We start from the raw sequence: 24,395 nt of genomic DNA, 5'->3' as shown, positions 1-24,395 counted from the left end.
GATAATGTTTAAGTAATATTTATTTTCCATCCAACAGATAAGTTCATATAAATCTGGATGAAGGGAAGAAACAAATAACACATTACTCCAAAAGGCTTTTGTGGCCCATTAATGGACAATCACTGCTATTTCTTATGGTATGATCCACCTGGGAATTGGATCTGTTTCATCTTCTGGGTCATGTCCTGAAATAATATGAAAAAAAACGGATGGACGGCGTGGATATAGAATACATACATCAAGGTGGGACCCACGTTAAGGGCCGCACCTAATCCGCACCCGTGTGGATTAGGAACAGTCAAGTGAGAAACGGAGATTTAATCGAATTTTGGGCTGGCGGGTCGGATCCATTTTATAGTATCGGGCCGGGCGGGTCTAACCCCGACCCATTGGAAACCCGGCCCATTGCTACTACCAACAACTCTTCTATAATCCGACCCCTGACTCCCCATCTCTTTCGTTGTCACGGAGAATCATTCCCTACATCGGTAGCCCGCCCTAACTCCCTCCGAAAGCAGTCAGAGAGAGACGTGCGAGACCATGGATTCGAGTGCTGCTCCTCGCAGAAGCGGAGGCCTTCTCGAAGGCCTCTACAGGGTTATCATGCGCCGGAACTCCGTCTACGTCACCTTCGTCATCGCTGGTGCTTTCGTCGGAGAACGCGTATGTTTTCTTCTTTCCCATTTTGCCCTTGCCTGCAACCATCTCCTCCGTCCCTTTAATCTTCTCAGGTCCTTTCCTGTAAATTTCCAGTCTCGTAGGGTTTTTTTTTTTTTTTTGTTCTCTTATTGCCGGAGAACGAGAGAGGGAATTGCATAGGGATGTGGGGTCCTGATGCATCGGTAACAAGTGGGGCCCGTGGCCCGTGATCAGACCGTCGATCTCGTGGTCATGATTGCCGATTGGACACCTGGATGATGCTAATCCTTCGATCAGCTGCTTTACGAATAGATGACGGTAAAAAAATATTTAGCAATCTTTATGAGAAAGGGCTGAAGATTGGATGATGTCCAATCTGGGCCTTTTTTGGGGACACCCTTCATTCATCGGATTTTTTATTTTTTTATTTTTTGTGGGGAGGGGTGAAGATCAACGGTCCGGATCTCTGAAATGTGGGGCCCACTTGCATGGACCAGGAGATTGGGGCACCCCCTAATTCCTCAGATGAGAGAGGAAATTGTTTTTTTTTTTTTTTTTATAAAAAAATAATTTTTAAAATTTTAAATTTTTATAACACCCCTCCAATTGTTATGCCTAAGCACAACATGTTTGTATGCATGGCATGCATTTACAAGATCTGGACCATTTATCTGCTGGACCCCACCGTGGTCATATTCCCAGAGTCACACCGGTCGGATGATTCTAGCTACTGATTGGTAGATTTGCCCATTGAAAATGACTATTGGCTGACATTCAGTGTGTATGGTCTCCTGATCATTTTATTTTGAGGGTTTGGCCCAGCCATGATTTGACCCAACTGATGAACAGTCCTGAGTCTGCAATCCAAATATATAGATATTGAGTGCATGATATCGCCAACTTTCAGTTTTCTGTTGCGTACTTCTTGTTACAGACACTGATAGAAGCATCAATAAAATGAAGTTACTGTGGCCAATTTTCCACTACCTTGTTGAGGTGTAGCCAACAACTTTAGGGGGTGGAATTAACATTCGTCATATTTCGTTTTGAAATGACTTGGCTTTATCAAGTTGCTAGATCACACCTTGTTTGGCAATTGGCACAATTCTCTACATTGCTGCTACGTCTGGCATAAATTCACAGCAATCCAAACTGCCTGGATCATGGCCCCATGGTGGATGGATCGATGGAGGCATGGAGCATAACTTGAAATAAAGTGGTGGAAGGATATTTGCACAAAGAGATCGCAAGAAGAAATCAAAACAACCAACCCAACTAAAGTCTACCAATTTTGGGTTTAAAGTATATTTACACAAAGCATCAAGAAAAGCGGCAACAAATTTATGTGCGGGAGTAGGGAAGCATTTGTTTCAAAATGTTATCAAGTATAAAAGGCTAGGAAGCAAGAATGGGAGTGTAAGTCCGATTTGCAACTAGTTAGAGGGATCTAGCTACTACTTTAAAGCATGACTGCATGAGAATTGATTTGGCCCTTATTCCAACTCAAACCATGTACTGAATATATTTGGAGAGGCATTCCAAGTTTCCAATATGTGTAGGAATACAATTTATGAACTTTTTCTTCTTGGTTTGGAACTAATTCCAATTCATACTTTTCTATTAGCTGTTTGATTTTTACTTATTAGCCGATCTCAAATAGGTGGGAGGCAAGGCTATGATGATGATGTCGATGTTGACTACGATTTGATTTTTACATGGATGCTTATTCAAAAAATGATGTATGTAGAGTTGTTGGTTGACATGAGCTGGTTTTTGGCTGCAGGTGGTTGATTACGGAGTTCATAAGCTTTGGGAATACAATAACGTTGGGGTATTTCATCTATTACCTACCTTGTCAATTCCATGTTGAATTGCCTCATTTTTTCTTTGGAAGTATTCCAGTTTGTTGTACATCATCATCATCATCTTAGCCTTATCTTAATTAATTGGTGTCTGCTGCGTGAATCTTGTTCCACCATTCCAATCTATCAAGGGCTAGACCTTCAGTTGGACCATCGGTCATCGAGTCTTTAGTGTGTTGACAGTGTTGGACATATAAGTAAGAGATATCGTTGTTGGTTAACTTGAAGATTTAAGGCTGCTTTTAAACCGGAATCTGCAAGAGTTTTATCTGACTGTTGGGTCCAATGGCACCAGCTGGAATGTGGCATTTTACTTTTCAGTGGTTGCTCCACAATACATTAACAACGGGCAAATGGAAATATCCATTTTCCTGTTATTTCTGTTTCGTGGCATGCCTTTCATGACATGAGAAGCGGTGTTCTGACATGGTCCATGGTCCATGGTGCCTGACCATTACTTCAGAAATTTTACTCAGGGGTTTCAGTCCAATCATTGCTTGAATCTTGTAACAAAATTCAGCTTTGATACTTGATCAACTTTTCAAAATCATGATTGGAGAGGCCTTTGGGACCTTGTGGAGAATTTTTTGAGCTTGATAAGTGCTGTTGATACCTTTGTTTTGTTGGGTTTAGGTTTCCTGTCACATTTATAACCAACAGAAGACATCCTTAACTTCTTTTGGATAGTAAATCTTATTAATGCTAACCAAAGCTACAAAGCAATCATTATGAAAGGGGCAGTGATTCCCCTGTTACAAGATAGGGCAATTCACTCCCCTTACCAAGTTCATCAACCACTGCATTTGCCTCTCTTTTTAATGTGTATGGAAGAAACTGAGGCAATTCCTTTTATTTCTCTAATCTCCTCAATCCATTAGGCCAGACGCAGTGGATAGAGAGACAGAACGAGCCCTAGCTAATGGCAAGAAAAAAGTGTCCTTCAATTAGCCTAAGACCAGACCATAGTGCACGTACCTCAGCTTCACTGGACTCTGTGGTTCCAATAGGCCCAACAAAGCCCCCATTACATCTCCCAAGGTGTTCCTAATCACCACTCTGGAACCGGTGCCTCAGTGTCATTAGAGTTTGCTGTTCCAATGGGCCTAGCAAAGCCCCTATCACTTGTCCCAAATTGTTCCTAATCACCTCTTCGAGACCAGCCAGTTCAAGGATTGCCCAATGAGCTTTCTTTGACATTGACCTTTCATAGGTCTTCAAGTCAAGGGGACCAAACAATTTGATGAGCTACCGGGAAACTCCCATCCTCCAAGACTGACAAACATCTGTTTACTTTTGATGCCCATGGTTTTATTGGGCTTCCTGTCACATTTATAACTAGCAGGGAGGCATCCTTAATTTTTTGAAGAGTTCGAAGAAAGTTCTAGTGATTTCTCTTTATGGGTGGTTTGTGAGGGAACCTTTCATGATCGGAGCACATACTACATAGGCTTATAAGCATTAAGAGGCCTTTTTTTTTTTTGGCATTAGTTCTGAGTGCAAGTAGTTGCAAATGTGTGTAGGCAAGTAGTTAGATCATTTGTGTTTCATCCACGTCCTTCATCCAACTAGTTTTTTCCTTCACTTTGGATGGTAGAATACATATCTGAGCTGATTCCTGACATTGTTGCCCAGATTTATTATAGCTGTCCATGAGTTGGGACTGGGTCAAGGAAAATCAAAATTTTGAATAGGGTAGCCCAACAGGCCCGGGGCAAATAGTTCAAAACCAGGGCCCAAACTGGCCTGGCCCACCCCACTGATAGTCTACTTGGAATGCCTCTTTTACATGGGAAGGCAAACGCTATCTTGTGGTGGTTAAATCAGTTTCAAAGGCTCAAAGTTTTTTAGTTTGGGAAGTGGGACTCTATTCCCCATTATTGGATGTTGAACTTGTGATGTAGAACACATCATTTAATCCTAGCATGCAACGTGGAGATTATGGAAGAGTTCATAAAGTAATTCAATTAACAAAAGATGCTAACCCACTAAGTAATTAAGAGTAAACAATAGGAAATAAAATATGATTTAACCTAAATTACATACTCGCATGCTAAGAAATCACATAAATCAATTAAAACTAGGCCCGGTGGAAGGATAAAACTTCCTGTCACGGGTAAAAATGAGCTGGTCAGAAATGTGAGGTCGGCTCAGACATTGGTGCGCGTTATATGGTCGACCAGCACTAGTCATGACCAAAGAGTCCCCTAATGACCAGAAATGGTGTTTTATACGTTATTGTATGACGCTGAGCTCAAGGCCGAGCTCCTCCATAGCCCCTGCACCGCACGATAAGATGAAGAGGATGGTCATCCTTGATTTCATCTATATCCTACTAAGGAAGGGAGCTCAGTCTCGGTGTTCGGATACGACGTCCAAGGGCAGGTTGGTAGGTCAGTGATCTGCTCAATGTTAAGGAAAAACTCGACTACGACTCACTAGAGAATTTAAGTCGGTAAACTACTCATCGAGATTGCTATGTACGCCACCTTGGATGCTCGGCCTTGGCCTCCTAGTATATGTTTCTTCTGATTCCAACTACTCAGACCTTGTTGAAAAGATTTGTCCGAGATCTTTGCCAAAGATCTCAGTAGATAACCGCAACACGCTCGGGAATCGGGATACGATTCCCTCTACAATACGTACCTAGTAAATAGGAAGACTGCCATTTACGCCATCGCACCTATCGGCTATAAATAAGAGCCTCTCCAAAGATGAAAGGCGTTGATGCAGAAATCTGGACGTCCTCCTTAGACCACTTAATACCTGCAAGAGAAGACAAAGATGGAGACCCTGGTTGCAGCAGGGGACCCTTTGATGCCAAAGTCAGACAAGCAAGCTAGTTCTAGTAGAATGTAGGGTTTTTGGGTGTGATTTGTGTATACCTTTCATGGTAGATGGAGGCCCTATTTATAGGCTTGGAGATAGTTACGTGGGGAGAGACATTTCTTGAATCATAGGCATGCGTGCGTTCAACAGACGTTTCTCAATCGTTTTGCGAGATCATTGGTGAAGATAAGATCAAGTGGTCGAGGTCAGAAGATCTGGCAGGAGACTGAGGTTGACCACCCGAGCTAACCTCTATAACTGCTCTGAGGGAGGGCGTCTGGAGCCGGGCTCTTTAGTGGCTTATGGTCTGGTCTTCCTCCAACCTTCGTGGTTCATACCGTGAAGTTAGGCCCTCGGCGTCGAATCCTTAGGTTCTGATTAGATTACTGACCTGCCTGTACTGGTCGTGACTGATTAGTGAGATCGAGCTCCTTGGATGGAGCTTAAATGGCTTCAGGGATGACCATCATCTTCATCTTATCGCCTGATGCAGGGCTTCCCTGATTGTAGCAGCTCGACGTCTTGCCTCGTACTAAGTCATACCTCGGAGGCTCTTACCAAGAGATGATTCGAGCAATAGCTCAGAAATGGATAGGACCGTGGAAGAGCTCAGTGTTTAATGGAAGCAGAGATATTTCATCTTCTGATGGTCGAGCTCAAGGAATAGGTAGGTTTCCCAGCAGTGGATTATTGTTTTCTTTGAGGAGCTCCTTAGTCATGTTCGACACAGTTGACCACGTGACAAGCACAAATGTCCGAGCTGATCTTTTCTCCTTGGCTAGTCCATTTTTACTCATAACAGTAGCCCCCTACTTCCGAGCTTGCGTAGGAGGCTCGAGAAGTAAGTCGGTTTAGTGAGGTCGGACTATCCTGCGCGTGAGGTGTCGAGCCTGCTTGTCATTAATGTGTAATAAGGTGGTAGGCGTGAGGATCGAAGCGGATCTACAATGATGGTACGACACGCTCGAGGTAACGTGCGTTGGCAAGGCACCCGTTTGGCTCCGACCTTTCATCATTGGAGAGACTCTTATTTATAGCTGATAGGTACAGTGGCGTAGAAGGTAGTCTTTCTACTTAGTAGGTGCGTATTATAGAGGGAATCGTACCCCGAGCGTGTCGCGGTTATTTTCCGAGATCTTCAGCAAAAATCTCGGACAGATCTCTTCGATAAGGTTGAGTGGTCGGAATCAGAAGAAACATGTAGTAGGAGGCCAAATTCGAGCATCCAATGTGGCCTACATAGCCATTTTAAGGAATAGTTTATCGAATTGGATTCTCTAGTAAGCCGTGGTTGAGTTTTCCCTTAACATTGAGCAGATCACCGACTTGCCGATTTGCCCTTAGATGTCGTCTTTGAGCACCGAGACCGAGCTCTCTTCTTTAGTAGGATATAGACGAAATTGGAGATAACCATCCTCTTCATCTTATTGTGCAGTGCAGGGGCCGTGGAGGAGCCTGGCCTCGAGTTCGGCGTCATACAATAACGTACGGAACACCATTTCTAGTCATTGAGGAGCTCTTTGGTCATGACTGGTGCTGGCCGACCATGTGACTCCCACTGATGTCTGAGCCGACCTCACACTTCTCACCAGCTCATTTTTACCCATAATAAAAGGTATTCACAAATTACACCAAAAAACCTTATGTTCTACTAGACCTAGTTTGCCTGTCTGACTTTAGCATTGGAGGGTCCCTTGCTGCAGTCAGGGTCTCCATCTCTGTCTTCTCTTGCATGTATTAAGTGGTCTAAGGGGAACGTCCAAATTTCTGCATCAATACTTCCAATTTAGCATAGGCACATTCCACATTCAAGGGACTAGTAGGTTTTATGATAGGGATAGGAAGGGGTAAATTTAAAAATTAGGGTTCATAGGAATTAGGGATTTAGGGTTTAGGGTATAGATGGGGAATCAAGGGTTTTTGATGGGGAAAGCAAGTGGAAATCAATAGATTGAGAAGTTGTTCTTATAATCGGCCTAGGAGCTCACACTTGTGGGTCGTTGGCTAGGGTTTTGGGGTTCTCAATGGTTGATTTCGGTTGGGGTTAAAGTCGGATAATGGAAAGTTGAAGAAAAGATGATTTGAATGGTCTTGGAGAAGGGAAAAAGAGAGATGAAGTTTTTGAAAAAATATTTCTTTTGGATAGAAAAGAAAAGAGAAGGAAGATAGATGGAAGCCTCGCACATCCGTTGAATGGGGAATGGAATTACACCACACCTAAACTCCAAATCACATGGGGTATTCTTCAAATCACATGAAGAAGAGAAAACACAAACCTTCCCGCCCCCCCAAAATAATGGCATGAGTGCTTCACACATCCATATTTCTCTTTTACAGTCTCAGAAAAAACATTTTACAAAAAGATGCTTTCATATAATTTTCTCAACATAAAGATGTTAAACAAATTAAAAATTATTCCTAACTCCCTACTCTCAACACAAATATAAGATATACCAAAAATAACAAAGCATGTAAACAATCTAAACAACTAAATTATTTCTTGGCCCAAGGGGGTCCACGATCGAGATGTCTGATGATAACAATCCAACAGTCTAATCATTGTGTCTACTTGATTCAACGGTTCGATGTGTCCATCAAGCTCCTATATGCAACACGCATGCATCTTCCCAGCGTGGGGTCTTCAAAGATGCACGAACATACACGTGGGATCTTCAACGTGGTTAAGAATGTGAATTGGGTCAAGTGGGCCTCATGTAATTGTCGTCTAGCTATAAGAAGTCTGACTCAACCCTCCTCTGGTATGGTGCTCGGATGTCCTCATCAACTTGTAATCGTCATTTTTTTTTTTTTTTTTGAGAGAGAGTGGCTCGCTCATTGAAAGTTACATAGCTTTGGTGCATGAGCAAAGTTTTGTTGGGAAAACTTGTTGAGCCATTGTAAAATTTTGTTGATTATAGTTTTGGTTCCATTGATTTCAGTCATTTTTGTCACCTCATATATTATTTTACCCACTTTCTTTTCCTCATCAATAAGTAGACAGGCTTTATCATCTAGTCTTTTGGGATTTGAAAATTGTTTTTTTTTTTTTTTTAATATATATATATAAATTCTCAATTGACTATTGGTATGAGATTGAGGTTGATTAGGGTTTAACCCTATTAGAGAAAAATCCCAACTACCTTTGTCCCAATTAGAGAAAATCCTGCCTAAATTTTACTAGGATTTGAGACAGGTCTAGATTAGCCATTTCACATCCAAGTAGGATGCAAACGGCATGCTCAATGGCTGATCTAGATTCAAAAAAAAGAAAAAGAAAAATAAGTTTACTTTGAAGGGAAAATGTGCTTTGAAGGTTGCTTCTTGATTTTTTTTTTTTTGGTGTGTGATGTTGGGTGTGTATGAGGCAAATAACCGTATTTTAAAAAGAGTATCTGCCCAATCACTCCTAGAGTGAATTAATGGAAGTATAATTATTAAGGCTCTCTCTTCCCTGGTTTTTCAGAAGTATCTCCACCTTAGACCTTTTAGAAGACTAGTGTAGTCAATGGCGTTCTAGGCTTATGCCTAGCCATTGTTGGCCACCTGCGCCCTGTGCCTAGCATCAATGATAGGTGCACTTGGGTGCCGTCTGCATAATATAGTGAGATACCCGTTCAGGTACCTCAGAAATGGTCATTTTGGTATATTAATACCCTTTAAGGGTGGAAAGAAGTCATACAGACACCCTCTGAGCACATTATTCCCATTTCCTTTAGATCCAAGCTTTGATATATGAAAACTCTCTTCTCCAAAATTTCTTAGATTTTTTATGAATTCGTGAGGCGTTCTTCTTGATTTCTTTTGTCCATTGGCATTTTTAGTATTGCATTGGACTTCTTAAAAGCATTTTGAGTTTCCATTTGTGACATATAAAAGATTGAGACAAACTAGGGATTTTAGTGGACCTGGAATATTTAGATTAGAGGATTTATGGATATTGAAAATTTGGATGCTTGTGATTTGGAAAATTTAGGGATTTTAGTAAACTTTTGATCTTTGGTTGGGGAATTTGGGAGAGTTGGGGAAATTAAGAAATTTAGGGATAAGATTTGGGGAATTCAGAACATTATGGTTTATAATTGGAGACTAAGAAAAATAGGGACATGGGTTTTTGAGTTAAAAGAAATTGGGAATTGTATGAAATTAGGGTTTCTGTGTTGGGGAAATGGAGGAAATTTGAAAATTGAGGGTTTTGTGGATTAATTTGAATCTTTGAGTAGATGTGAGTTTTTGGAAGTGGTATTTGATTATCACCTTGATTAAAATATGCGTAACTTTTTTTTGTGTTAAAATTAGTTTTAGAGCTAAAAATTTTGGAGCTAAAACTATTAAATAAAATCAATGTGTATCTATATATATGCAGTGTTTGAATTGTCGGTATTGTTACAAGTTTCGCTGGCTGGAGATAAAGATATAAAATTGTTATCGCCTATAATATCACTGATAACCGGAAATGCAGGGAAAAGGGGGGAAACATGGAGAAAATGGTGGAATTTTTTAGTGAAACTTCAAGACATGCCTAAATACACATATTTACATATTCAAGAATGAAAAAATTGCAAAAAGAATGCATTAAATTAGAAGTTTCCATTTAATGGGGGCCAAAAGGCATGCTTTGTCGTAAGAAATCACTCAAATAGTAACCAAAATGAGTTTATATAATACAAATGCAGCTGGCATACAGTAATTAAGACATGTAAAAGCAAATGAACTCAAAGATGTCAAATCAAGGATGGATTAGATTATTCAATCAGTGCGGTATTTGATACTCTGGCGGCGTATGGCACTTGATACCTAGCATTTGAAAATGGTACATGTGACAAATTCTAACATAATCTAAACTGTTTTTTCGCTTCATCAAGATCTGTGTGACCTAATCAAGAGGTTGGATGGCAAAAAAAAAAAAAAAAAACACCATTACAATGGCCCTATGAAGTTTTTAATGGTGGACATTTAATCACCACTGTTTCCCTTAGTGTGATCCACCTTAGATGCAGTCATGCAAATCTGTCATGCCTTAAAATTATCTATCAAAATAAATGGACGACATTGATAAAATATTTATCATTATGATGGCCCCACATAACATCGACCCATCAATCCACGGATACAAATAAGTGACATGTGCGTGCCGTATAAATCAGTACGCTTATCGTACTAAGTCAACTGTTTGGGGCCCATTGTGATTTATGTATTTTATCCACCCCATCCATCCATTTTACAAGATAATTTTAAGGCTTGATCCCAAAGATGAAGCATATCCAATGCTCAAATGTACCACACCACATTAAACAATGTGAATTGAACATGCCTACCATTGAAAAATCATTAGGGGCCACAAGTTTTGGATCCATGTCATTTTTGTATTTTACCTTCATCCATCTCCGTGTGATCTTATGAACAACTTGAATGACAAATAAACACCACTGTGGGCCATAGCGCCTAGGAAGGTTTCAACGGTAGGAATCATTGTCCCCACTGCCTTGGCGGTGTGGTCCACCCTAACTTTGGATTTGCCTCATTTTTGGGTTCAATACCTAAAATGATCTTGCTAATTGGATGGACCATGTGGATATAACACATACATCATGGTGGGGTCCACAAAACTTGGTGATGTCCAGACGCCACTAAAGTTGGCACCTGCACACCATGTTAAAAGTAAAAGGAAGCAGATTGCGTACTGAGTAACTCGTAGGCTAAGTGTACTGAGTAAACTCTGTGGGGTCCACCATGATTTATGTATTTTATCCACTCCGTCCATCCATTTTAATAGATAATTTTTGGGCTTGAGCCTAAAAATGAAGTATATCCAAACCTCAAGTGGAACACACAATGGGAAATAGTGTGAATTGAACATCTACCGTTAAAAATTTCTGGGGGGCCACAGAAGTTTTGGATTAAGCTTGTATTTGTGTTTTCTCTTCATCCATGTCTGTGTTATCTTATGAACAGGTTGGATGAGAAACAAACATCATTGTGGGCCCAAGTAATATTTCAATGGTGGAAGTTATTATTCCAACTGTTTCCAATGGTATGGTCCACTTGATCTTTGGGTATGCTTAAATTTTAGTCTCAACCCCTAAAATAAGATGGAAAAACGGATGGACGGCATGGATAGACCAGATACATTGATGGTGGGCCTAACAGAGTTTACTCAGTATGATAAGAGCGTATTGGTTACTTACTCAGTACGATAAGAGCGCATTGAGTAACCAATACGCAATCTGATTTGCCAGACGCGGATTAGATACTGACTGGTTGAGTAGCGAGACTCGCTACACGTCACCAAGTTCTGTGGACCCTACTATGATGTACGTGTTGTATCCATAACGTCCATTCATTTGGAGATATTATTTTAAGGCATTACCCAGAGAACGAGGCAGATCCAAAGCTTTAGTGGACCCCACCACAGAAAATAGCAAGAAGATTGATGTACACTGTTGAAACCTTCCCAAGGCCCACCATGATGTTTTATTGAAATCCAACCTATTCAAAAGTTAACAAAAACATTAAAGAAGGGAAAACACAAATATCAGCTTGATCGAAAACTTTTGTGGCCTTTAGAAGTTTTTAATGGAGGTGTCACTCTCCCCACTGTTTTCTGTGGTGGGGTCCACTGGAGCTTTGGATGTGACTCATTCTCTGGATCTTATGCTAAAATGATCTCTCCAGATGAATGGACGGCGTGGATACAAGACATACATCATGGTGGGGCCCACAGAACTTGGTGACGTCACTTCGGTAGCAGTCTCGCTACTTAACCTGTCAATAGCCGATCCTCGCCCGTAAAAACCCATCGCGCTGTTTTCGAAATGAAAGAGGGTTTCGGAAGAGAACCCTCAAAACCCTAAATTTTCGAAAGAAAGTCTCTCCAAATCCCTAATCTTCAACAGATTCCTCGCGGAAATCATCAATTGGCCCACTGCAATTTCTGTTCACCCATCCTCTTCTACGATTGACCCTCCTCTTCTACAGGTACGGAAATCTGCAAGTTTCCCCATTTTTTCCCCTTTTTTTTGGGATATTTTTCGTATTTACGCAACGCTCCGATGTTATCGGTCCCTTTATCATTGAAAATAGGTTGTTTGCTACAGTTATCCCACGATTTCTCGTTGACAACTGGACTTTTCACAAAAAATCGATAAAATCGTCGAAAAATCGGCGATATTAGGAAGAGATGAAAAAAGGGAGTTTCGATGTCGGAACTCCCGCGATATCGAAATTATCGGCGATAATTCGATAATATCACGGATAATTTAAACACTGTATATATGTATACATGTATGTACATATATAAAAATATATTTATATATATGTATGTATGTATATGTCATGTAGACACCCCCACCCAGTGTAGGAGACTTGATTATAACAAGCTTGAGACATGAACAATGTATTTGCCCAAATCCTACTTATACCATATCGAAATCCTACTCAAATCAAGCCTAAATCCTACCCAATCCAAGCTCAAATCCTACCCAAAACTGAGCACAATACCAAGCTTAACTTCGACATTATTGCTCAAGATCATGCTAGATGAGCACTAGCCAGGGAAATGGCCCCAACACCAGCACACAACCTCCAAAAGTCTCCAAGACCTGCTCTAGATTTGCTTGACCACACTAGATGGAGATGATCCTTGATCTTGAGTTGCTTGGCCTACGTACATAATTTTCCACTTGTTGAGTTAAAATCATCACTTTACGTATGTTTTCTGAAGCTGTCAAAAATATTTTCACATCTACATATATAGTTTTTGAAAGAAAGTTCACAAACTAGTGTTTCTCATAAAACTCGATAATGTCTTGGCAGCTAAGTGTCTCAAAGTATGTAATCATGGTCTTAGGAATCCGGTGTCACTGTTAAGGAATCTTCCTCACATTGCTATTCAACTTGGAATCGGCTAGGCCGTTTTCATGGGGGGCTCTATTGTGTTGAATGTGGTTCTTTGAAGAAATTTGAATGAGGTTGAAATGGAGTTTGATACCTTATGGGAACTCTTCATGAAATAAGTATTGATACCTTGGTTGTAGATAAAAAAAAGGTGTGGAAATGATCAACAGGTGGAAGTGTTTCCTCTAAATTCCTTTTTTTAAGGTTTGTGCATTTGGAAACCCTTACTGCCGGTGTGCTGAAGTTGTGGAAAGCTCCATTACTCTCAGGTTTCAAGCATTTGTGTGGAATTGTGGATTGCTGCAACAAATAAAATTCTCACTCTTCACAATCTAGAGAAGAGGTCCATTGTGATGCCAAATATATATTTTTTAGAGATAATTGAAATTTTATTAAGACACCTGCTAGAAGGCGAGGAAAAAAATACAACTCGATGCTAAAAAGAAGAAAGATAAGCAGACTTCTCTATGTTTACAAAAGATGCCCAACCCATAACAACATTCTTAACTTTGCTAATAACCTCTTCCACATAAGATCCCTTGTTCTGGAAACATCGACTAATCCCTATCCCCCCAAACAAACCATAGATTTTCCATGCAATTAGTTTCCATATTGCTTTCGAGATTTTCCTACTCCACCTCCTTGCCAAGCCCAAAGAAGATCATTAACTGACATCGGCACCACCCAAGAGATCCGAGAGAAAGCTAGAAAATGCTCCCACTCTTCAAGCAAAGGGAGCAATGAATGAATAAATGATCAATCGACTCTGCACCCCTATGCACATCAAACAAATGTTGGGAAGAATGAGGGATATCTTTTGAAGGTTATCAATGGTTCACATTCTTTTCCCTCCCACTAGCCAAACAAAGGCTGCGACTCTAGAAGCAGCTCCATAATACCACTAATGGAACAGATAGGAAGGCCTATAAATATGGGGCGGCTTGGAAATCAATATGTAAAGCAAGCGCACCGAAAAGATACCTGAACTATGCGCTTTCCAGACCATCGATTCTTCTTCTTGAGGTGAGGGGTTCATGATTTTCAGATAATCTGACAAGCTGACTAATTCCACAATTTCCTTGTCCAACAAATTCCTCTGACACAGAGGAGACCAAACCACTGACCCGCCACAGTAGAGCAACAACAATCCACAAGAATGAACCAGTCCGTGGTAATACTAGCAACTCTAGGGAGCTCTTGGAATGCCTGGTCTCCGCACCAAATATCCACCCAAAAACAAATGTGATCCCCCTTTCTAATCGAAAAGGCTATCCCACTGTGATACGAAATATGTACATTATGTAGAGAAGATAAAGAGTCAGTGGATCACTTGTTTCTTCATTGTCAATGCTCGGGCCATTTGGGATTTTTTTTGCCCTTGTTATGTTTAAAATTCAGTCGGTTGTTAATGGATATGTTTTTCCTTTCTACTAATTGCAATAGATTAACATGGAGTACTCTCCCTTTTGCAAATTTGTGGGGCCTTTGGAGAGAGGATTACAAGAATCTTTGATGGAAAATTCTCGTCTCTTGGTTCACTCAAGAGGGTGATTGCCTCTTTGGCATTTAGGTGGGTTCTCATGCTGCCAGAATTCAGATGATCTTCTTTAGTTTTGTTGTGTGTTGATTGGGAAAATATTGTTCTTGGGTGATTTTTGGTTTGGAGGTTGTCAATATTAGGGGCCTTCCCCCTTATCTCCTGCAGAATACTAGGGGCTTTAACCACACCCCCCCCCCCCCCCCCCCCCTTAGTTCTCAACTATTTTCTTTCATTCATTCTTTGTTTGTTTGTTTTTGTATTTTTTCAAACCTGGGGCTCTTTTGATGAATTAATCATTTGCTTAAAATCAAAACTACTTTCCCAGCAGTGCATGGCCGACCAGTAAACATGACCTTCATATTAAATGCTAACGCAACGACACCCAATCTCATCTTCCTATGCACAAAGGTGGCAGGTAAGGGCACAAGGGTTACTTATTGGACCAGCCGCTCACACAATGCACTAATAGGTTGAATCAGGCACCATTAGGTAAAGTGTCCCAAAGCGGATCTTGACAAAACCCTCTGAGCACATGGTCCCGGGTCACCCACCCATGCCACAAAGTGGATATTACTAGGCATAGGTTCATTCTCCTCTCTGAAAAGAGGTGCAAGCACGGATTCAATCTTCTAACATGCTAATGGTTGGCATTTGATGGACAGTCCAAATTGAGAACTAGTCAATAGTCTGAATTCAACAAGTTCCAATTAATCAGATGCTACGATTATTCAATAAATCTATATTTTGGGTGATGACCTATCTACGGTTGGTCCCACAATTTTGACGGTTTTGTTCTAGTAAATATATGACACGTGTACTGTTTCGAGTCTGTGTATCAACCATCACACTCCGCTAGAGTATCAAATACCTACCCATTTTGTGATGCACCATGACCTTTCAAATATGGTAGAGCAATCTCTATGCAGCAAACATGGCAGGATGTAGGATGACAATCAACCAGGACCATCTATTTAGTAGGACTTTCCTTGGAGGGTCTATATTCCAAAGCACAAGCTTACCAAACAATCCCATACATAATTTTTCTTCACTTAACCACACTATTATATCAAGCTTTGACCACATCTGTTTGCTACTATCATTTTGAAGCCCAACAATCAGATGTCTGGGACCATCCAATCTACGTATGTTTTGATTCATTAGCCATCCACAGTAAGGCAAAAATATATGGACGGTCCTGATTATACGTCACCTTGCTGTGTCTGCTTTGGAGAGATAGCCTTACTGTTTTCCGTTTCTACCTTACTGTATCGCCTCCTTCATTATTACCCACATTTTCTCTTTTCTCTCGCTATCTCACAGGTCTCCTTGTCATAAAACTCGAGTAGGTAGTCTCCTTTGTAGTTCACCATGATTGGTCCTCCTCCAATGTGGCAATCAAGTACAGCTATCTAGGCCATCCAAATTGTTGATTGCCCATATACTTAAAATCACACTGTTTTGTTACTTGGCCTGATTTTTAAATGGGTCTGAATTTTGGACCCAGTCCTATTTAAATTCGGTTGGGATCCTCGTGTACCCATTGACAGCCCTAGCCATCATGAATGTGGACATCAATAGTGTATGATGTGCCCATTTTGTTGAGATGGAACCCATGGTTCAAAGTTTATAGTGCATTAACCTGATGAGCCTTGCCATGAATAGAGGTTAACCTGATGGCCCTTGCCATGGATGGGTTTGTCTGGAAAATCTTTCAAAATAAATGGACGTTCCTGTCCAATATCCGTCGTCGTTTTTCTAGACATTGTTTTATTGTCTCTGTAGTAAGGTTTTTTTTTTTTTTAAAAAAAAAAAACCCTTTCTGTTTATTTATTTATTTGTGGGGTTGGTTGTTTAGTGCTGCTGATCATAGAGAGTGCTGTGAACAATGACTAAATAATCGAATAGTTGCATGACTGTCCAGAACAAATACAAAACCATTCCAGCAGATTTCAAAACCTCTAGAAAATGAGGCTTCCAGGGAGGGTTTTCCACAATCAGATAATCAATTTTTCCCTAAGAAGTTTCTCTAATTGGTCTTAAATTTCCTCTGCTTTTTAATCAGGCTTTTCTAGGCTGTTTATTCTGTCACTGCAGAAACTGTTAACAATCATTTGTTTCCTGATCATTTTCACTTGCTAGAGGTGTTCGGGGTGACCAACTAACACAAGTGAAGATCGATGTTAGACACTTCTGGGTTTCATTGTATCCTAGGGATCGACTGCCCAAAACCCAGTTGCAGATTGTGAATTAATCCATTGTCGTGGCTAATACCATCTTAACTCCAAAATGTGCCTAGAAGTTGCTTTCCTTATTCAAATTCCATTCACCTGTGTACTTACCCAACAGTTACATAGGCGATATAGAAAGAGACTGGGTTGGATAACATTGTAGTTAGAGCCTTGGAGTCATGGTAAGGGCAGCTCGAAAGTAGAAAATTAGCAACTTTGTAAGTGGAAGTGGTGGCAACACATCTATTTAGACTTGTAGTTTGGTGACCCATAGACGGCATACATACGTACATATTCATTGATCTGGACCATTCATATTAATGAGGCCAAATTTTGGTGGGCATAGGATGAAAATTACACAGAGGTAAGTAACTATCCTAACCATTCATTTGGTGGGTATCAAGTATTTGGATAGAAATAAATTAGTTAATGGTCCATGTTCATAGGAAGAAATCATCTAACTAGCATCGTCCAACCAGTGTGGTTTTTTGCACCATCCCCGGGCCTGAGGATTTGCATGGTCTTGGATTTTTCTACATGTATGCTATGCATTGGGTGGGTGAATCACCGGATTCAGAAAATGATGGTGAATACAGATTGTTGTCTTGCCCTAAAGAGAGATTCAGTGTTATATCCTCAATGACTTGAAAGTTGAAACCTACTAATTCGATAAAACAAAATCAGTTTAAACCTGTTGTGATAAACTCGGATTCCATGTTGTACCTCCCATCATATGATTTCTACTCTCTCTCTCTCTCTCTCTCTCTCTCTCTCTCTCTCTCTCTACATGTGGCATACATTCTCATGATCGAGAGATCTGTTGAGCCACTGCATCTGGAACCCAAAGGTTTCAGTGATTGGATCCAGTTGTTAGTTTTGCCGGTTCTATGTGGTCCATTCATCTGTTTTGAGCTAACCATCCTTTATTGGAGCCACTGATAGGATGGCTGCAGCAATCAAATTCCTTCTCATAATGCCTATAGCAGTATAGCGCCACTATTTGGTGGCCCACCAATCCAACAGTATGGTTCAGGGGACACTACGGCCTTTTGTACACACTTGAGGGAACTGTGCGGAACTCCTATGATGCAAATATAGCATTCGATTATAATAATCTAATTAACCCTGGCCACAATGATGTTTCCGTATGCTTTTCTCTTTCCTGTATCTTGTGATACCAATGTAAGCGTATACTTGGGTCACAGTTATCAAAAATGGGGCCCATGGTTCAGTTATCCAGACACTGGTCTGTTTGCATAAAATCGTCAGTGGACTAGTTTTTGAATGTCTCATCAAGAGAATACTCCTAATCCTAAACTGATGCAATTTTCAAAAGAAGAAGAAGTAGCCTAAAACCTTTGGTTTGTAGCTTATAAGGACACAATTAATAAGAAAAATAATGCAATGATTGAGCTGAAAAAAGGCCCAAGATTGGTGGCTGTAATATTCTAATCTGGATGATTTTTGGGACATGGTCCATTGATGCTGATATGCAGCAGACTAATGATCTTGATTACTGAACCATGGCCCCACTAGCCAGAACTGAAAACATGAATTGATGATTCTGCAGTTCCTCTTTAAGTGGTAGGGCTGTTATTGCTCCGCCTGTCATCATTCTGTTCTTTAATGAAAAATTAAGATCTTCATTCGGCTGATTCTTTGTGTTTTTCCTGATATGATGCAGAAGCGATATGAGGATATTGCAGTATTGGGAACAAGGCAGTCTGAAGAATGAATTCCTTTCTGCACTGGTGGTATATCGTTTTATCAGCCGATCTGATAGTTTTGGGAACATCCTGTGTTTTATCGTTGAATAAGTGCTTTCGATGGCAATAACGGTGTCGTTTTGGTGCCAGCTCTCGATTATTCTTTCGTAGTTGGAATGACTTTTTTCTCATGGGTTTTGATGTTGAAAACACAAATATCATGTCTCTCACTTTCTCGCCTAAACGTTGATTAAGAACTGATATTTCATCATGAAGCCCCATGTTTCACTTCCATCTTCCAACCCATTGGTGGGCTGTAACTGGGCATTTGCTTCGATCACGTCATCGTGGTTCTAATTTCATTTGATTCATTGCTTCTTTGAACGGTTAAGAACATTATGGGAGGCTCTTTTCGACTGTCCTGAGTGCTGCAGTTGATTGAAATGGCTAAGATGATTGGGAGTTATTTGATCATCTGGAAGAGTATGATGCATGACATGCAGGCACTCTCAGAAATTGCACATGTTGCATATGCATTTATCCAATTAAACAGACTAAAATTGTTTAATCGACCATTGCGTGGTTACAATCCCAAAATCAGATTGGTGAGCAATCCTAACCTCTGATTTGTGGACACTTGTCTGTTGAAATAGGACCATTGGGTTTATTTTCATTTTAAACATCCAATAGTCTTTTACCTTCCCACAGTGAAATAATCAAGTAAGACTGATTTTTTATTTGTGATGCAATCTAAATAGGGACCCCATAGTTTGGACGGTTTAATTTAGATTATCATCACAGCCTACCAGAGTATCAATGTTTCCCCCTAAAGATTAACCTGGTGATTTTGGGGTTGGATTAAAGGTATGTTTGGTGCACATCAGAGCTAATAGAGTCACCTGGATATGGTTCTATGATGATTGCTATATGAGAAATATCCGGCACTGTCCGGTATAAATCTGTGTGGATGACACAAATTGGAATGATATGTCAATGGTAAAATAATATAAAATTTAAATTTATTTTTAAAATTAACTAAATAAATCATATTAAGTTCTTGTGTGGGCTAGGAGTGCAGAACAATGGACCCCACCTAATCCAATGGTCAGACATGAACGGTGGTGGGCAGTTTGCTCATGATGCAATACTAGGACAGTGACTCCCTATATAGATTGAGCTGTCACACATAGCCAAAAGTAGGAACAGATCTAGGCATTATTTGAGCCCTGTGATGAGGATGAGATGTCCCAAAAATCAGGATTATACAATCATTAGGTGAGCCTGGCACGTGACGGTTTGGATTGGCCAGATTTGAGGGCATGCACTTACATGGATGGTTCCAATCATCGAAAAACTCATGTGGGCCTCGGTGGGCCATTGAAAAACTCATCAGTTCCTCCCAAAATCAGAATTGGTGACCACAATCAAACGATAGAAATCATGTGTCTGATGGGGTAGTAGCCTACTAGTGGGTGGGTATGGTCGATCATAAAAAGGTTTAGCTGAACTCGTGATCCTAACCATCAAAATTTCCTGTCCCGTTGAATTCACCAATCAAAGGTCAGTATCACCCAACATCACGAGCTTTGAATGATAGCCCATCCAAAATCAATACCAGTAGTCGCCTAAGGATAGATGAATAATATCTCAACCATCCAGATACAAGGCCAGATGTTTGGATGGTATACAAAGATCACCATCAGCCCACCGATCCCTATTGAGTGGTCCACTTGAGCTTTGTATGGGCCTGATTTCTGGGCTCGAATCCATCATGATCTGGCTCAAACGAGGGGCCCACAGTGTGCCCAGACTGAGCGGTTTGGCTAGTGACGCTGCCACTAGCCAGGTGGCTAGTGGTCGGTGCTCTGTAGGCCCCACTGTGATTTGTGTTTTATCCACACCGTCCATTTATTTTTAAAGATCATTTTAGGGCTTTATCCCAAAAACGAGGCAGATCTAATTCTTATGTGGACCACACCACTGGAAAACAGTAGCGATTGAATCTCCACCATTTAAAACGTTCTGGGTCCGATTGTAGCGTTTATTTGACATCCAACCTGTTGATTAGGTCATACAGACCTGGATGAAAGGAAAAAATAAATATCAGCTTGATCTAAAACTTTTGTGGCCTCCAAGAAGTTTTTAATGATGTGACTTCAATCAACAGTGTGGTCCGCTGGAGATTTTGATCTACCTTATTTTTAGGTTCATACATAAAATGATCTGGAAAAATGGGTGGACGGCATGGATGAAACAAATACATCATGGTGGGGCCCACAGAGCACCGACCACTAGCCATTGGCTAGTGGCAGGGTCACTAGCCGATCCGTTTCCGGCCAATTCGGCCCACCAGAATGATCAGACCATCCTACACTAGTACCATCATGAAATTGGTGGGCCCAGTGAAAATTTCCGTCGTGGCCAATTCAGATGGGGTAACTTCCAGATCTGGTCTGTTAATACAGTGGGCCATAATGGGGAGATGCCAGACCAAAGGACTATTGCAACTCACTTTTTTTTTTTTCCTTTAATAGCCAGACCCAAAATGGTGGAGCTGAATCGGACTTGTTTGTAAGCGGGTCTAAGAAATTAGAACCCAGATCTGTTAAACTGGATGGTTATTATATGGTTGTTGTTAATAGCCCTTGCAGAATGACAGCTAGAGCTGTACACGAGCAGACTAAGGCTCGAGTATTCGCTCGACTCGACTCGGAATACTCGACTCGTCTGAGTTAGAGCCGAGTACGAGCGGGTTTCCATGACTCGTTTAGATTACGAGTAGAGTACGAGTCTAGAAGTACTCGACTCGGTGCTCGACTCGGTACCTGTGTATATAACTAAGTCTGCCCGAAAAAAAAAAAACCCTACCCCGCCCGTCATTTTCCAGCAGCGCCCAAACCCTACCCCCACGGCCCCACCCGTCCTTTTCAAGCAGCGCCCAAACCCTTCCCTCCCAGCCAGCGTTCGAAAAATCTCTCTCTCTCTCTCTCTCCCAGCGCCCGTCCGGCCGTCCCTCTTCTTCCCCCTCTCTCTCTCTCACTCGCCCCTATCCCCTGTCCGGCGGTGCCTCTCGTCCCTGCGGCCTGTCTGGTGCCCCTGTCCGATGACGGAGCTCGTCCCTGCCACTCGTCTGGTGTGCCGCAGCTCGTCCCTGCCAAGCTGCCACTCGTCCCGTCGTCCGTCATCGCCCTGCCCTGCACGCAGCTGCCGGTCGTCCCTCTTTTGCTCGCTCGGTAAGGTGTGGCCGTGTGGGGTTGATTTTTTTAATTTTTTTATTGCTAATATATGTTAGAAATTGTTAATATAGTTTGAGATTAACCTGATATTTGTGTTTTCTCTTGATATCATGGTGAATTGCTAAGTTCAGTTTCCATTTACACATGAGAGGTAAATATTCTATAGCTAGGATTTTTCAACCAAGTTATATTAGTTAGATTACTAAACCTGCAGTGTACAAAGTAAAAATTAATTAAACAAGCTATACAACCTTTGGGCTGAATCATCTTATTGTATACTGCTAACAGCCTAGGCACATCTTCTGAATGTAAAAATCGTGATATCCGTCCACAACCATCAATGAAGAACTACTTAAAGTTTATTTGGAAGCATGGAATCTAATGTATTTTTGGCGGCGAATATACTGTTTTTTGGTCATTTAGAAATAAAGAATTGGAGGGATTTGTGATCCAAATCCTTCAAAAGGTCATGATTTCAAATGGGCTCGATTCGACACAAACCATAAGATCCACCCCCATTCTGCATGATTTCAAATCCACACTGACAAAAGAGCCATGACTCCTAATGGTAGATTAGGCCCTTGAAATGCTTGTAAGTGATTGAAGATCATCCTACAAGAGTGAGTTAGAAATTGCATTTATGGAACACTGATCCTAAGAAACATTGTATGAATATGTCTAATTAATGAGATTTTTATTTATGTACCAACTTTATTTAGTTGTTCTAAATGGGCGGTTTGGGTCATCACATGTTGTCGGAAGAAAAGTAAGCATTTGGGTGAGCCTAACAGACCTAATGTTTACATTATTTGTTAGGTAGGGTGAGAGATTTCACATGGCTGTAGTAAATAAGTCCCATGTGACACTTACAAAGTAGCCAACTAACATGAACCCAATCAAAGGTGATGGGAGTTGAAGATCTAGATGGATCTTGATGGCTTCAGGCTAGCTAGCCATCAAAATTCCTAGCCTGCCCTCAGTCTCAAATTGGCCATGTGGGCCTAGGTCAAAATATTCAATTTGATCCTCTATGGTCAAAATATAGTTTTGAGATTAACCTGATATGTTAATATAGAAATTGTTTAATATATGTTAGAAATTGTTAATATAGAAATTATTTAATCAAAGGTGAACATCTCACTCCCAATTATTTACTTTAGTGTGGCCCACCTCAATTACAAGTCATCATTTTGTTTGTTTGTTTGTTTCTAAGCCTATCGTGGGTCTTCAATTAATATCATGGTGGGCCTATCAAAGTCAGAGTAGCTTTTGTTTATAAAGATCTTTAAATGTGATCCACTTAATAAGTGGATAAGGCTAACAATTAATGAGACTGTTAGTGTTAAATGCTACTATTTTAAGATGCCTTTGGTTTTTCATTTGACATTTTGTTATTAGTTAGCTAGATGATAAATGTCAATTTCAGCATGCTCATTTGTTTGCATAGATATGAATTATTTGTATTGTTTTAGTTGTAGACTTGTAGTATAAGATAATCGGTTGCCCATTTGAGGATTTCTATGTTGCCAGACATAGATTCAGTGTGTTCTTGGATGCATAGAAATTCTCAAATTGTCCATTTTTGGACAATTCAGGGTTAGATAGATTGTAATGTCTTAATTTATTCCAATTTAAATGCATATGTCTGTTCTGGTTTCGTCTCTTCTTTTTCTCTCTGGATATATTTCATGTATTTATTTCCGTCGTCAAATGTCCACACTTTGTGTTGATGATTGACATGAGAATCAAATACAATATCAATATATTCTGGAGAGATAAGGGGAGATGTTGCCGGAATTTCGGCGTAGCATTTAAATTGAAAAATGAAGCATTACAATCTATCTAACTTTGAATGGGTGACTGATTTAGACAGTTAAGTAATTATGCCCGTCTGGCGGTCTAGCCATCTAGGACCCTAGCCCCTAGGTATAGCCGTATAACATATCGAGAATTTTATTTTATAGATGGCTAGTCAAGACGAAAGCCCAAATACCCCTTGAATGGGTGCATCGGCCACATCTCCTCTAATAGTAGAGGGAGACACAAACACGTCAACCGCATGCAAAGGGAAGAAGAAGAGATCAGCAGTGTGGGATGATTTCGAAGATGTGACAGTTAACGGTGTACAGAAGATAAAGTGTAATCACTGCAAAGGGTTATTCAGCAAGATTCCAGGAGGATCTACGACATATCTAATTAGACATTTGAAGACGTGTCCGAAGAAAGTAAGACTCCCTCCTCCCGGCCAACAGATACTGTCATTTACGAAGTCAGAAAGGGACGACTCCCAAGGTATAGTGTCCATTCATAAGTTTGACAAGGAGAAGTTGATGAGTGGTTTGCTAGATTAGTGATTTTGGAAGAAAAACCTTTCAGAATGATTGAAAGTAAAGAATTTAGGGCTTTCTGTCAATTCCTTAACCCTCGGGCCGAGAATGTCTCCCGCGTCACAGTGCAGAGAGAAA

General features: G+C 40.7%; 1 protein-coding gene across 1 annotated transcript; it reads left to right on the top strand.

The window, feature by feature from the left end:
* Positions 1 to 430: 430 nt before the first annotated feature.
* On the top strand, positions 431 to 18,969 carry LOC131234860 (cytochrome b-c1 complex subunit 9, mitochondrial). Its single transcript, XM_058231843.1, has 3 exons — positions 431 to 663; positions 2,423 to 2,470; positions 18,673 to 18,969. The coding sequence occupies exons 1-3, from the start codon at positions 541 to 543 to the stop codon at positions 18,721 to 18,723; spliced, it is 222 nt and encodes a 73-aa protein (XP_058087826.1). The 5' UTR covers positions 431 to 540; the 3' UTR covers positions 18,724 to 18,969.
* The last annotated feature ends 5,426 nt before the right edge of the window (positions 18,970 to 24,395 follow it).

This window comes from Magnolia sinica, chromosome 19, assembly GCF_029962835.1.
Source record: "Magnolia sinica isolate HGM2019 chromosome 19, MsV1, whole genome shotgun sequence".
Taxonomy (NCBI): domain Eukaryota; kingdom Viridiplantae; phylum Streptophyta; class Magnoliopsida; order Magnoliales; family Magnoliaceae; genus Magnolia; species Magnolia sinica.
This window is presented reverse-complemented; position numbering and strand designations above follow the sequence as displayed.

Excerpts from the sequence above, each read along its gene's own strand:
- LOC131234860 (XM_058231843.1), top strand. The coding sequence starts at position 541 with ATGGATTCGAGTGCTGCTCCTCGCAGAAGCGGAGGCCTTCTCGAAGGC. Across the intron at positions 664-2,422 it reads GTGCTTTCGTCGGAGAACGC|GTGGTTGATTACGGAGTTCA; the intron begins GTATGTTTTCTT and ends TTTTGGCTGCAG. Across the intron at positions 2,471-18,672 it reads GGGAATACAATAACGTTGGG|AAGCGATATGAGGATATTGC; the intron begins GTATTTCATCTA and ends GATATGATGCAG.